This window comes from Lemur catta, chromosome 12 (assembly GCF_020740605.2).
Source record: "Lemur catta isolate mLemCat1 chromosome 12, mLemCat1.pri, whole genome shotgun sequence".
Taxonomy (NCBI): domain Eukaryota; kingdom Metazoa; phylum Chordata; class Mammalia; order Primates; family Lemuridae; genus Lemur; species Lemur catta.
Genome location: NC_059139.1, coordinates 74,232,440 through 74,247,599, shown reverse-complemented (window position 1 = coordinate 74,247,599; position 15,160 = coordinate 74,232,440). Strand labels below are relative to the sequence as shown.

At 35.2% G+C, this 15,160-nt stretch overlaps 1 protein-coding gene across 1 annotated transcript in view; it reads left to right on the top strand.

Moving 5' to 3' along the window:
- Positions 1-15,160, top strand: part of FBXL17 (F-box and leucine rich repeat protein 17) — a 485,075-nt gene that overhangs the window by 174,787 nt on the left and 295,128 nt on the right. Inside the window, exon 6 of the mRNA XM_045566275.1 lies at positions 6,566-6,696. Coding sequence (XP_045422231.1) covers positions 6,566-6,696 — 131 coding nt within the window. The remainder of the gene's footprint in view (positions 1-6,565; positions 6,697-15,160) is intronic.

The window sequence follows — 15,160 nt, the reverse complement described above, 5'->3', positions numbered from 1 at the left end:
TTTCCTCTTGGATGCATTTGTGCTCAATAAGAGTAAGAAATGTTCGATTTATGGACAGTAAATACAGGACAGAAACAGTCACAAGTGGCTTAGTTTCGTCATCTGTTCCACCTTACACTGCAGAGTGGGCCTGCATGTAGGGTTACAAAAAGTTCAAGAGTCAACTAGAATTAGAATCTTGTCACATACAGATAGTAACTGGAATTATTATTTCTTCCTGTAGATTAGTTCTAGAAGATGTCTTTGGATTTTCACAAGTCTATAAAATAGTTTTAGGTTTGCTAGCATCTCCCTGTCCGTTGTTTGTACTTTAATAAGTTATTCCAACCTCTTTGATCCTTAGTTATCTTTCCTACTATGAGGGACTGAACTAGCACAAGAAACTTTAAATTTTCTTCTCTACAGAATTTTTATTGTATGTTCTCACCATCTTCTGGTTGATGAAGCAATGTTTTTTTTATCATGGTAACATATACTTAATGTAGAGTTTACCATTTTACCTATTTTTAAGTGTACAGTTCAGTGGCATTAAGCACATTCACATTGTGGTAAAGAGATACTTTATAATGAAGGAAGCTAAGAGATATGTAAGAATTCAAATGGAAACTCTATGTCAGAAGCTGTGCTATACCCCAGAATATGCTTGTGTAAGAGATACTTATGTGACTGCATAAAAACTTTATAATTTTTGCATCTTCCTAGAGACTATAATAGAAAGTAATTGGGAAAATAAAATGATGCTATGTGTGTATTATGCATGGCTATATACAGCAGTTCACATATGCATATGATTATAGGCAGCAAAATTAATCCTTAGCATTTATAGGTTTGATAGTCATGCATCAAAGTATTTTCAAGCAGCCCTTTGGGTCCACTTAGGGTATTTATTTCTGATTTTGCTATGGTACTAACATGGGACTGCTATCAGCACATGAGCCTAGCAAGCCACCCAGCATCTGCAGCTCAAAGGGGCTGTTTGATTCTTTACATATTACTGGAAAAATATGTCTCCAACAGTGATAAAAACTTTTGGGGTACGGGGATCAAAAATGTCCCATAAAGAAAGCTAACTCTAAAGATAATCTGGTTTAAGAAAATGATGATTTTTAGATATAAAATAGAAGTGTGGGTAACGTTACTAAAAGGAATATCAAATTAAACAGTGACTCAGATCCTTGACATGTACAGGTTCAACTTTGCTCAATCAAGGATAAGAAAACTTGACCAGTGAAACCATTTTGGCCACTTCTCTAGCCCCAGTGCAAAATCTCATGAAAAATAAAACTTTAGGGAGAATAAAAAGATAGCTAACTTGTGGTATTAAGATATATATGGAAGCATGTGACTATTGACAAAGTATGAATAGAGTAAAAGCCAGTAGCTATGCAAACATTTCCATGAAACGTTTCCTTTAAACCCATCTTTCCATGAGTAAGGATTGTTTTAAGAAATTTAGCAATACACCCCCCCCACACCTTTCTCTGTGTCTCTGTCTCTCTCTGCCTCTCTCACCTAATATGGAGCTAACAAGAGTGGCCATATCAGAACTGACTGTTTTCCAGGAATTACTTCCTTAGCAGCTAAAGCTAAACCTAGAGGAGAAGGGAGAATGGACCAAGCAACTCACTCTGTGCTTTTGTGAGCATATGCACCTAAAGAGGGGCAGTGAGCCTCAGGGTTGAAAGTGGCCAAGGATATTCCCCTTGTCTTAAGTGAAGCCTGGCTTCTCTTCAAAGATTTCTCCTGCAGCCCTCCTGTATTAATTTTCTTTTTTTTTAATTTTTAATTTTTTTATTTCAGCATATTATGGGGGTACAAATGTTTAGTTTACATATTTTGTCTTTGCCCCACCTGAATCAGAGCTTCAAGCATGTCCCTCTCCCTGATGGTGCTCCCCATACCCATTAGGTGTGAATATACCCATATCCTCCTCCCCCCTCCCACCTGCCCAACACCTGGTGAATGTTACTAATATATGTGCACTTAAGTGTTGGTCGGTTAAGTCAGTTAATACCAATTTGATGGTGAGTACATGTGGTGCTTGTTTTCCCGTTCTTGGGATACTTCACTTAGTAGAATGGGCTCCAGCTCTATCCAGGATAATGCAAGACGTGTTAGGTCACCATTGTTTTTTGTTGCTGAGTAGAACTCCATGGTATACATACACCACATTTTATTAATCCACTCGTGTGTTGATGGGCACTTGGGTTGTTTCCACATCTTTGCAATTGTGAATTGTGCTGCTATAAACATTCTAGTGCGAATGTCTTTTTTATAGAATGCCTTTTGTTCCTTTGGGCAGATGCCCAGTAATGGGATTGCTGGATCAAATGGTAGTTCTACTTATAGCTCTTTGAGGTATCTCCATATTACTTTCCATAGAGGTCGTACTAGTTTGTAGTCCCACCAGCAGTGTATCAGTGTTCCCATCTCTCCACATCCATGCCAACATTTATTGTTTGGGGACTTTTTAATAAAGGCCATTCTCACTAGAGTTAAGTGATATCTCATCGTAACTTTGATTTGCATTTTCCTGATGATCAGAAATGTTGAGCATTTTTTCATATGTTTGTTGGCCATTAGTTTACCTTCTTTTGAAAAGTTTCTGTTCATGTCTTTTGCCTACTTTTTGATAGAGTTGTTTGATTTTTTTCTTGCTGATTTTCCTGAGTTCTATGTAGATTCTAGTTGTCAGCCCTTTATTGGATGTATAACATGTGAATATTTTCTCCCATTCTGTAGGTTGTCTGTTTGCTCTCGTGATACTTTTCTTGGCTCTGTAGAAGCTTTTTAATTTGATCAGGTCTCATTTATTTATTTTTGTTGTTGCTGTGATTGCCTTTGAGGTTTTCTTCATAAATTCTTTCCCTAGAGGGAAAATGTCTATAAGAGTTTTTCCAACGTTTTCTTCTAGTTTCATGTCCTAGGTTTAAGTCTGTTATCCACCATGAGTTGATTTTTGTGAGAGGTGATAGATGTGGATCCTGTTTCAGTCTTCTACATGTGGCTATCCAACCCTGCAGCCCTCTTGTATTAGTTTTCTCTTGGTGTGCAACAAATTACCACAAATTTAGCAGCATAAAACGATGTACATTTATCATCTCACTATTTCTGTAGGTTAGGAGTCCTGACATGCCTTAGCTGGGCCCTCTGCCTAGGGTCTCACAAGGCAGTCAGGTTCTCAACTAAGGATGTTTTCTTTCTAGAGCTCTGTTCTTCTTCTAGGCTCATGTAGTTGTTGGGAAGAATTTAGTTCCTTGTGGTTGTAGGACTAAAGTCCCCATTTTCTTGCTAATCTTAGTTCCTAGAGGCCTCTCATAGTCCTTCTCACAACATGGCCACTTACTTCTTCAAGGCCAGCAGGGGAATCTCTCTGACCTCTAGACCCTTTTTAAGGGCTGAACTGATTAGGTCAGGCCCACCCAGGATACTTTCCCTTTTGATTCATTCAGTGACAGCTGGTTAGGGACCATAATTCCTGCTGCAAAATCTCTTTACCTTTGCTTTATAATGAGGATATCCTACCCTATTCATATGTCTTGCCACATTCAAGGGGTAGGTGTTATACTAGGGTATGGGTTATTGGGATCATCTTAGAATCTGCCCACCACACCTGTTTATTTTCTCACTGTGTTTCTCAGAGTCAGAAAATGGGGCCAGGATCCTCTGTGCTCTCCATGGCTGCTGCAGGCCATTAGTTTCCTACCTCTCATGAAAAATAACAGCAACTCATATAATTAACAACACAAAACACTGAAACTTTGAGACTTGTGCCATTTGGCTATACTTCTGTCTTCTCCTTTTTTTTTTTTGCCATCTTACTGCATACTCCTCATGTCTCCTGTTCATAAAAGGCATTGGCACTGGACTCGTAGCCTTCCACTTTACTCCAAGCTCAGCTGTGTCTATGGATGACATCAATTCCTGTGCCCACCTCATGGAGATAGGTCAGGTATTAGGAGGGAAAAAAACATAGCAAGGAGCACATGCATGAGCCCTTTGATTCCTTAAGTGAATTTTAGTGAGGTCAGCAGGATTATAAAATTTATTTTGCTATTTATTTTATCTTCCATATAGTTTCTTCTTTTTTTTTGTCTCTTTTGATACTTAAAAAAAAATAGCTAGAGTGAGAGGTAAGGCACAGGGATCAGGAACTATGTTTGGGGCAGAACTTGAGAGCCCAAACAGCTCACCTTTGGTCCCTGGGGTTGGTGTTGACTCTTATTATTAGAGCCAGGAGACCTTTGAGGAAGGAGAAACTGAAGGAGTCTATCCAGGTTCTGACTGGTCGGTTGCCTGGAGCTGCTGAGACAGCCAGAATGGTCCATTTCATTTTAACAAGAGTGAGTCTCTTCCCTTAGAGTATGCTTTGGTTGCCAAGTACCAATTATGTGCTGATGTTAGTAAAGCCCTTAGCCTGTGGTGACTTAAATAGGAGCTTTGTCAGAACCCATGTTTTCTTTCCTGGTCTTGCCTCCATTCTGAAGAGTCATTTTCCTGAGTGCCATACTGGACTGGATGTGACTTTCTTGAACATCTGGCCTGATAAGCCAATTGCAACAAAGGTTTCCTGAAGCTCTCTCTTTACCAATCCATAGAAGACAATGTCACAGAAGTTTGCTTTCTCAATTAGAAAGGCCCACTGGTGTGGACCTTTTTGTGTTTTATGCATCTTAGTTCTCTGTTTCTTTCCACAGTTCTTTAGCATACTTCAGAGAGCAATGAATAGTGACTCAGTATGAGCTTTTCTCTCTGTAGCTTCTCCGTTTGTGAGCTGAGGGGGAAAGAGGGTGTGAGTACTGCCTGGCTGACTTGCCTTCCACCCCTCCAACAACCATTCTCTAGAGCTATGCCATTCATCACGTGCAGATATAAAATTAAATGTAAATGGATTACAATTAAATAAAATTAAAAATTCACACCCTCTGTCACACTGGTCACATATTAAGTGCTCAGTAGCTGCATGAGGTTACCATATTGGATAGCAGAAATAATAGAACATTTTCAGTGGAGATTCAAGTATCTGCCCTTTACTGGGGTTTAAGCTGAACTGACGCTCAGGTGGAATTTAGCTGTTTCCCTTCTATGAGTCCTTTAGCAGTTGGGTTATACCTACAAGTCTAGTTCCTGCAGGAGTAACCTGCCCCCTCTATGATAGGATTTGACAGTAGCCTAGAGAAGACAAGCCAGTCCTGGGAGAGCTCCCTCATGGTTCTGGCAATGCTATGTACTAGTTTTCTGCTATACATACTGTTCATTGCTGGTGTAATAAATTCCTACACATTTGGCAGTTTAAAACAGCACAAATTTATTATCTTACTATTATGTAAGTTAGAAGTCCATCTGACATGAGTCTCAGCAAGCTAAACTCAAGGTGTAACCTGGATTGTGTTCCTTTCTGAAAGCTTGAGGGGGGAATATATTTTTTTGTTCCTTCAGGTTTTTGACAAAATTAAGTTCCTTAAGGTTGTAGGACTGAGGTCCCTATTTTCTACTGGCTGTCAGCTGAAGACTGTTCCTATCTCTACAGCCACCCATATTCCTTGGCTCCTGGCCCCTTTCTTCACATTCAAAGCTAATAAAGGTGGGTTAAATCCCTTTCATAATTCAAATTTCTCCTGTATTTTTCATCACGTCTCCCTGACTTTCGCTGGGTAAGATTCTCTGCTTATGAGGGGCTCCTGTGATTAGATGGGGCCTACTCAGATAACCTGAGATAACTTCCCCATCTCAAGATCCATAATTGTAATCAGAGCTGCTAATTCTTTTTTGCCTTGTAACGTAACATATTAGGGCATAGACATCTTTGGTGGGAGGGGTGTGTGGTCTACCACATGCCTCCAGATTAATTCTTTATTATTAAATAAAAATAGCTTAATATTTGAAAATGCAGCTTATTTGAAGAGGATAATTAAGATCCTACCACCTTTATATAAATGGTATCATTAATTTACTTTGGAGATTAAACATCCAAAGAAGACAAGAAACTTAAAGGAGTAGAGAAAATGAAGAAATGGAGAAAGTGGTACCTGGAAAAATCTTTGCTTCTTAAAGATTTTATATTGTTTCATGGTGAAACATACACCCATAATAGTACGATTTGTAATACATCGATTAAATACCACTAAGGTATCTCTGAATTAACCATTTACTCATATTTCACCTTTTAAAAGTGAGAAAACATAGAAGTGCCATTATAATTTTGAAAATATTATCTGAAGTTGAATAATGTTAATCTTATCAAATTGTGTGTACTTAATGTTATATATTGAATATCTTCCCTATTGATTGAACAGTAGATCAATAACTTCTGATTTTTATGGTGCTGCAATAAAATCCATTTTATTTTAATATTTGTTGCCACTCATATATTCATAGATTTATACACTCATTTTTAATTTAGTATGTAAAATATTAAATAAACAACAGGTTTAATTAAAAGATTCTATAATAGACTATTATCTATTTTAAATAGTTTACAGTGATACTCTATCTTGTAATAAACTATAATTTTTGAGAGTAAATGTAGCATTTACCTTTTTCATCTTTCATTTTATCTCATTAGCTAAGAAACCTTTCCAGCTTGGACCTACGTCATATCACTGAACTGGATAATGAAACCGTGATGGAAATTGTCAAGCGGTGCAAGAATCTTAGCTCTCTCAATCTCTGTCTGAACTGGATCATAAATGACAGGTAACCACTATATAACATCTTAAAAACACTTTTCCAAAGGAAAGCATATAGCAAATACTGATTATCATTTTAACAAGGTATGTCAACTTTACGTAAAATTGAATGTATCTATGCCTTTTCAAATTGATATGTTTAAGTTTTGAAAACCTTCTAGATCTATACTTTTAATGCATCCATTGCTTGTAAGGGTAGCAAAGTTTTTAGGTGCTTTGACACAAATGTTATAGAACAGTAGTCTGTTGGATTCTTTTCTTTGTTATCTGTCTAAGATATGTTGTTTATTTGTCATTTTAATATTTTTGCAACTTTTATGGTTGGCTTTACTGTTCATTTTTCAGGAAAGATGATTCTGATAAACTGTGTCAAATATTGTGCTTTTAGACCCTTTCTTAAGGATGGCATTTTTTTCAGAGATGTCTTGCTATGTTGCCCAGGCTGGCCTCAAACTCCTGGGCACAAGCAATCCTCTACCTCAGGCTCCCAAGTAGCTGAAACTACAGTCGCTCACCACCATGCCTGGCTAAGGATGACATTATGTTCTGTGTGTGTGTGTGTGTATACATATATATATATATAAAATTTATTTTTAAAATGGAAGTCATATGATAGAGTGTAAAATGTGTATAATGGGAAATATTTGCTTATAAATAATGATAAACCTATTTTGATTTGAAATATTTCATGAAGGAAGAAAAAGATATAGGAATACCCTTGAAAGTAGACTTTAATCATGAAAACAACTGCACAGTAGCACTAGCACTACTGATTCAGTAGGTTTGTAAATATAGGTATGAGATAGGATTCTTTTGATCATAGCTTTTCAAGTATTTTTAAAAAAACTATAGGCCACTAAAAATATTTTGTTTTCAAAATACAAAGCACTATTTCATCTAAAGTTAGAACCTATTTAGATTATTCTTTTAAATATTCTTTTAAAAATAGGAGAAATACTTTATTAAGCTTGTGTCAGATAATGCTTTAAATTCAAGACATCCCCCCTCTTTTAATTTCTTTTTACACTTTAAAAATGAAATCATGTAGACTCCATTTTCCCCAATTATGGTAAATTCTAGTGACATTTTCTTAAGTAACTCTGAATTATTCTTCAAATTATGTGACAGCCTTGACGTGACTTTAAGTAAAATTTTTCTTAAAAAATTTACTCATCTAAAATGGATATATGATCATCATTTATAAGGGATGTCTATTGTTTTGGAGTAGTATTTGCTATATGAAGTGTATCAAAATCTACAGAAAATTGAATTCTACAAATTTAAAAAGTAAAATTCTCTGTAATCAATATTCTATATAGGAAGTTATATGACAATTTAAAATAATCTTTAAAAAGCTTTTCATAATAAAATAACATATATAAACCTTATCTTGTGGTTTTAGATATTTAACATTAGCTTATTATTCTGATAAATTTCTTAGTGATGCATCAAATTTAAAGAATGGGGTTTCTACAACAAATTGATTATATTCCACCACAGTTTTCTGTGCACCTAACATGTGTAAAAGAGTCACTAATTGGAGGATACTATGAATGGTAAATAAGATGTAGTCCATATATGATTATATGGGTAATCTCCTAAGTAAACATTTTGCTTAGGTTTGTATCATTTAAACATAGATGTGGGGGGAGGAAGTGGATTTATAGTCTTCTTCCTCTTTAAATGCTTATTTAGTCATAACTGGATAATTTACAAATGAAAAAGTAGGCAGCCCTCACTTTGTCCTTCATTCCCTTTGTTAGGCTCCATGTACTGAAACCTAGTGCTATCTCAATCATTTTTTCCCTGCTTAACTGTAATCATTATTTGGTGTGTGATCCTAAATATATGTATTGTAGAGATTTATTTGCAAGGAATGAAAGCTTATTTTTATGTTTTTAATGGAAAAGTTTGGATTAATTGAGAAAACATGCATTTTAATGAGGTTGAGCAGCAGAGTTTTAAAGATCAGGCTCTTTTAGGTTTTAATTACACTACTTGCACTTATCCTGTATACTGTAATAGAAGTTTCAAACATTAAAACCCACTTTGCAGTATCATCTAAATTACTCATCTCATTGTTCTTGCCATATTATATTACTAAGCTAAGTAATATTTGTAATTATATTGGTATAAATCTAGGACTTCGCATCAGACTTAATTATAATTTCAGCACTTAGCTGAGATGGGTTAGTAACCTTCCATATAGAGGGCACTGGAATGCACTAATGCATTTAGCCTATCAATTAGCTTCTGTTTTACATTTGTTCATTATTATTATCCTCCAGTAAATCAGAAAACATTTATTAATCCCCTACTAAATACTTGGTACTGTCTCAGACTGTGGGGCACTGAGTCCCTCCTGTTCTCAAAGGTCACTCTTTTTAGTTGACATAAGATTTAATGATAATAGTGAGCCTTGTAAGGAGAGAGGGGAGGAAAGTAACCTTTATTATGCAGGTAATTGATAGGCACTTTACACGTGTTCTCATTTAATCCCTTCACCATCTTCTTGTTCAGGGGAAGGTCATATTAATACTATTTCTGTTAAATTTAGACCATTTGTTTGACTTTTCTTTAGCTCTTCAATACATCATTGCTGCAGTAAAAATTGGTGAGTACAAATAAGAGAAAGTAAATGGCTCATAAGTCTGTTTTCCATTTCATTGCTAGGATTCACACACAATTGACATTCATATGTCAAATTATTTACTTTTTAACTAAACTCATTATTTTCTTTCATAATGAAAGTATAGTTGAACTTTTAGATATTATTTTATGTGTAGTACCTATTACAAGGATCTGTCTTTAGTGTTGATAGTTTTAATAAAGGATTCCTCAAATTAAGATAAACTTTTATACTTATCTCAGTTCCTTATATATAAGATTTATCCTAGGTTTTAAAAGTTCTCATCTGTAAACAATTCTTTTTGAAGTTCCAAATTTAAGAATATATAGTCATTGAGGGACTTTACTGTTATGCTCATGGTTTCTGTTAGCATTCTGTGGTCTTTGAATTGATGTGTGTGACTAAGACATGCTGCTCTTTATCTTTGTTTTTCTGAAAGCACTTTTTGTGTTTAGAGAGTTAAATAGTATGATATTTTCTTGTATTCAGAAGGATGGTCTAGTAGTCATTTGACATTTACCATTGCTTTTGAATACAAATAAAGTCCAAGTGTCTTATGAAAAGAGGACACTGACTATTTCTATCAATGATTTAGATTAAACATTTAGTTATTATGTCTCCTCCACTCTCTCTAAGTTTAGTGAAATATTTATTTGTATTTGATATGAATCTTTTGTTATTTCACATCCAATTTTGTCTTCAATGTGTTGGTATGTTGGACACAGAGTCTAAAAGCAGCATGTTTTGGATGTAAAAAGCTGGTATGTAAAAAACTGAATGGTCTGAGCATCTTGATAGCAATACACTTATAATGGTTCTTTTATTCTTTTTTGCCAGTAGGAATTAAATAAAATCTAATTGATTTTAATAGATCTTTACAAAAGATATTTTCATATTTTAAGTTGACTATCACAGATATAATATCCCCATTTTCGATTTTTAACATTGGTCCTAAAAAATGTTAGTTCAATCCAAAACGTATTTTCATATTTTAAGTTGACTATCAAAGACGTAATATCCCCATTTTAATTTTTAACATTGGTCCTAAAAAAGAAGTTAGTTCAGTCCTATGATTTGTATCCCCATTATCAAATATAAGAGCCTTTCATTGGCAGTTGACCATACTTGCTCATGAATTAGAAGAACAGCATACACAATAACAATACAAGAGAAATAAAAGATTTGCTAGCATCCATTAGCTAAAGTAATAAAGCATAACAATAGCCAGGGTTGTTGTTGTTAATGTAAGTTATGTTGTCATAATAATTTTCTATGTGAATCTTGTATTTATGTAAAGGGAGCTATTATACCAGTGTATACCCCTAAAATTTGGAGAATTTTATATCTGGGTTCTCTGTTCTGATCCATTCACTGGTCTATGTCTCGGTTCTTGTGCCTGTACTATGCTGTTTTGGTTACTATAGCCTTGTAGTGTAGTATGGAGGTAAATTGATAAACTGGTAAATTGATGCCTTCCAATTTATTCTTTTTGCTTAAGGTTGCTTTGGCTATGCAAGGTCTTTTCTGGTTCCATGCAAAGTGTAGAAATATTTTTTCTAGAGCTGTGAAAAATGACATTGGTATTTCAATGGGGATTGCACTGAATCTGTAAATCACTTTAGGTATTATAGACATTTTAAGAATGTTGATTCTGCCAATCAATGAGCATGATGTTTTTCCATTAGTTTACATCCTCTGTGATTTCCTTCCTCAGTGTTTCATAGTTCCCCTTTTAGAGGTCTTTCACCTCCTTAGTTAAATATATTCCTAAGTATGTTATTTTCCTTGTTGCTATTGTGAAAGGTATTGAGTCTTTGATTTGATTCTCAGCTTGACTGTTGCTAATGTATAAGAATTCTACTGATTTGTGTACATTGATTTTGTAACCTGAGACTTTGCTGAATTTATTTATCAGTCCTGGGACTCTCTTGGCAGAGGCTTTGGGGTTTTCTAGATATAAGATCATATCATTAGCAAAGAATGATAATTTGACCTCTTTTTTCCCCATTTGGATACCCTTCATTTCCTTCTCTTGCCTGATTGCACTGGCTAGGACTTCCAGTCCTCTGTTGAATAAAAGTGGTGACAGTGGGCAACCTTGTCTGGTTCCAGTTCTAAGGTGGAGTGGTCTCAATTTTTTCCCATTCAGTATGATGTTGGCTGTGGCTTTGTCACATATGGCTTTTATAATATCAAGGTATGGTCCATCTATGCCTATTTTATTAAGAGTTCTTATCATAAAAAGGTGCTGAATTTTGTCAAATGTTTTTTCTGCATCTATTAAGAGGATCCCATGGTCTTTGTTTTTGCTTCTATTTATGTGGCGAATCACACTTATAGATTTGCATTTGTTGAACCATCTTGCAGCTCTGAGATGAAGCCCACCTGGCCATGGTGGATTATTTTTTTGATGTACAGCTGATTCAGTTTGCTAGGATTTTATTGAGAATTTTTGTGTCTATATTCTTAAGGAATACTGGTCTGTAGTTTTCCTTTGTTCTTGTGTCCTTTCCTGGCTTTGGTATCCAGGTGATACTGGCTTCATAGAACAAGTTGGGGAGGCTTCCTTCCTTCTCAATGTTATGGAATAATTTCTATAGTATAGATACCAGTTCTTCTTTGTAGGTCTGGTAAAATTTGGCTGTGAAACCATCTGGTCCAAGACTTTTTTTTGTTGGAAGGTTTTTTTTATTGCTGCTCCAATTTTGTGACTAGATATTGGTCTGTTCAAGAGTCTAGTTCTTCCTGATTGAGCGTAGGGAGGTTGTGTGTTTCCAAGAATTTGTCCATTTCCTCAACATTATTGAGTTTATGTGCACAGAGATTTTTATAGTTTTCAGAGATGATATTTTGTATTTTCATGATATCAGTTGTAATATCTCATTTTTCAGTTCTTATTGAGCTTATCAGTCTTTTCTTTTCCGCTTCTGTTTAATCTAGTGAGAGGCCTGTTAATTTTATTTATCTGTTCAAAGAACTAACTTTTTGTTTTATTAATGTTTTATATAATTCTTTGACTGTCAGTTTCATTTAGTTCTACTCTGACCTTAGTTATTTCTTTTCTTCTGCTGAGTTTGGGCTTGGTTTGTTCTTCCTTTTCCAATTCCTTGAGGTGATTCATTAGATTGTTGATTTGTGATCTTTCTGTCTTTTGGATGTAGGCATTTATGGCTGTGAATTTTCCTGTTAGGATTGCTTTTGCTGATTTCGATAAATTGTGTCCCCTTTTTCATTTAGTTCAAAGAATCTTTTGATTTCCATCTTAATTTCCTTCTTGGTCTGTGAATCATTCAGCAGTAGGTTGTTTAATTTCCATGTCCTTGTGTAAGGTTGAGTGTTTCTGTTGGAATTGACTTCTAATTTTATTCCACTGTAGTCTGAAAAGATACAGCATATAAAAATAAAACCATCACCTCAAAGAACTAAAAGTAGACACCTACCATTTGATCCAGCAATCCCACTATTGAGCATTTACCCAAAGGAACAAAAGTCATTTTGTAAAAAAGACACTTGCACTAGAATGTTTATTGCAGCACAGTTCACAATTGCAAAGATGTGGAATCAACCCAAGTGCCCATCGATACATGAGTAGAATAATAAAATGTGGTATATGTACACCATGGAGTACTATTCAGCCATAAAAAATGGGGAACTATTGTAACAAACTGGATGGAACTTGAGACCATTCTTTTAAGTGAAATGTCACAAGAATGGAAAAACAGACACCACATGTGGTCACTATTAAACTGAAACTAATCAATCAGCACTTATATGTACATATGGAAGTAAAACTCAGTGGAAATGAAGCAGGTGGGAGGAGGAGGAAGGGGTTGGGTAAATTCTCACCTAACAGGCACAGTGCACATTATCTGGGTGATGGACACACTTCTAACATTGACTCAAACTGTACTAAAGCAATACATGTAACCAAAACATTTGTACCTCCTTTTACTGAATCTAAAAAAAAAAAAAAAAGAAAGAAAACAGTATGGAGATATCTCAAAAAACTAAAAATGGACCTAACATTTCATCCATAAATTCCATTACTGGTTATCTACCCAAAGGAAAATAAATCAATGTGTCACAGGGGAAAAAATAAAATAAAGTATGTGTGATATTTTAAAAAATTAAAAATAAAATTTGGAGCATTTTAAGTGTTAGGCTGTTGTGGCCAATTTCTTTCAAGTATAAACTAACATTTGTAAAGTATTGCTATTTCACTTTATATATGCTGGAGTTTAGAATAGTAACTATAGATATTTCTCCTTAAATAAAACTTGTAAATAAGACCATTTGAAGCTACAAAGTGGTGGGCCACAGCAGAGTCCAGTCCGCAAAGCTGTTGCATTTGACATATACTATATTTTTAAAAATCAAATTATTTGCCAATACCTTAAAAATGAGGATAGTTTACATGAAAATTTTGAATTTGGGCCTTCTTTTTAAAAAGTTGTGGATCTAGGCCAGGCACGGTGGCTCACGCCTGTAATCCTAGCACTTGCAGGCTGAGGTGGGCGAATTGTTTGAGCTCAGGAGTTCGAGACCAGCCTGAGCAAGAGTGAGACCCCCCCCACCCCGCCCCCTGTCTTTACCAAAAATAGAGAGAAGTTATCTGGACAACTAAAAAAATATATATAGAAAAAATTAGCTGGGCATGGTGGTGAATGCCTGTAGTCCCAGCTACTCGGGAGGCTGAGGCAGAAGGATCGCTTGAGCCCAGGAGTTTGAGGTTGCTGTGAGCTATGTTGATGCCATAGCACTCTAGCCTGGGCAACAAAGTGAGACTCTGTCTCAAAAAAAAAAAAAAAAAGCAAAAGAAAAAGTTGTGGATCTAATAACACTAGGCCCGCATTTTCTCTATCAATAATCTTTTCAGGGTGAGGAACTAACAGTTCTCTTTGGCCTTCTCCAGATATCCACACTCCCCAGTGGCCTGATCCATTATTTTATATTATCTGCCTCTCTCCTACCTGGTCTACAAACTGAAGTCTCCTTCATTAAAATCCAGATGTAGAGATTTTTAGATATTTCATATTTAAATCAAATAGTTCTTTTTTAATTATCTGATAAAATATCTTAACAAGTAATAGAGAGTTAATTGGTCCACGTAAATTAGTTATTTGTTGTTATTTCAGGCACCAGAACTTTGGCCAACAAGTGGAAGTTACAGAGGGAGATGGAATTCAGCTTAAAATAAGTTAGAACCTTTGTTTTCATCCGCTACTTTCCAAACTAGAGAACTCACTCTCACTTAATGTTCAAACAAGTGTGTTATAAGAGAGTTCCCTGAATTATAAGGAAGACTGAACTATTAATACTTTACTAAACTCTCTCCAACTTCAAATCTGTGATTTAAAGTTGTTTATTTTAAAATGAATTCATTGGCAGTGCTTAGTATTTGATTCATAATTCCTTTGTTTTCAGTATTAAGAAAAGTCTTAATACTATTCTTTCTCTTTTCGTTTTTCTATAGAGAAAGCCCTTTCAGTTTTTTAGGTTTTCTCAGGTTCAAGTTGTAGAGTGACAGATTACTCCGCCACCCCTCTCAGTGAGACTGACAGCACCCTGGCTCATGTAAAACTCAATGAGCCTTTATATAAAGATTTTTCTAAGTCCCTTGATCTTCTCTGGATGTTTATTCTGTTTCTTCTTTCAAATTTTCGTTGATTCAATAAAAAACGGTGATATTTAGAAATAAAGTTCAGAGAGGATTTGAGCAGGTGTTGGTGATATAAAATATTTGCTGAGTGCCCATTGTGTTTTATTTCCAAGAATTGTTTTGTGAACATATGCTATATATTGTATTTATAAGTGTTCAAGGACTAGGTGGATAATCTACCAC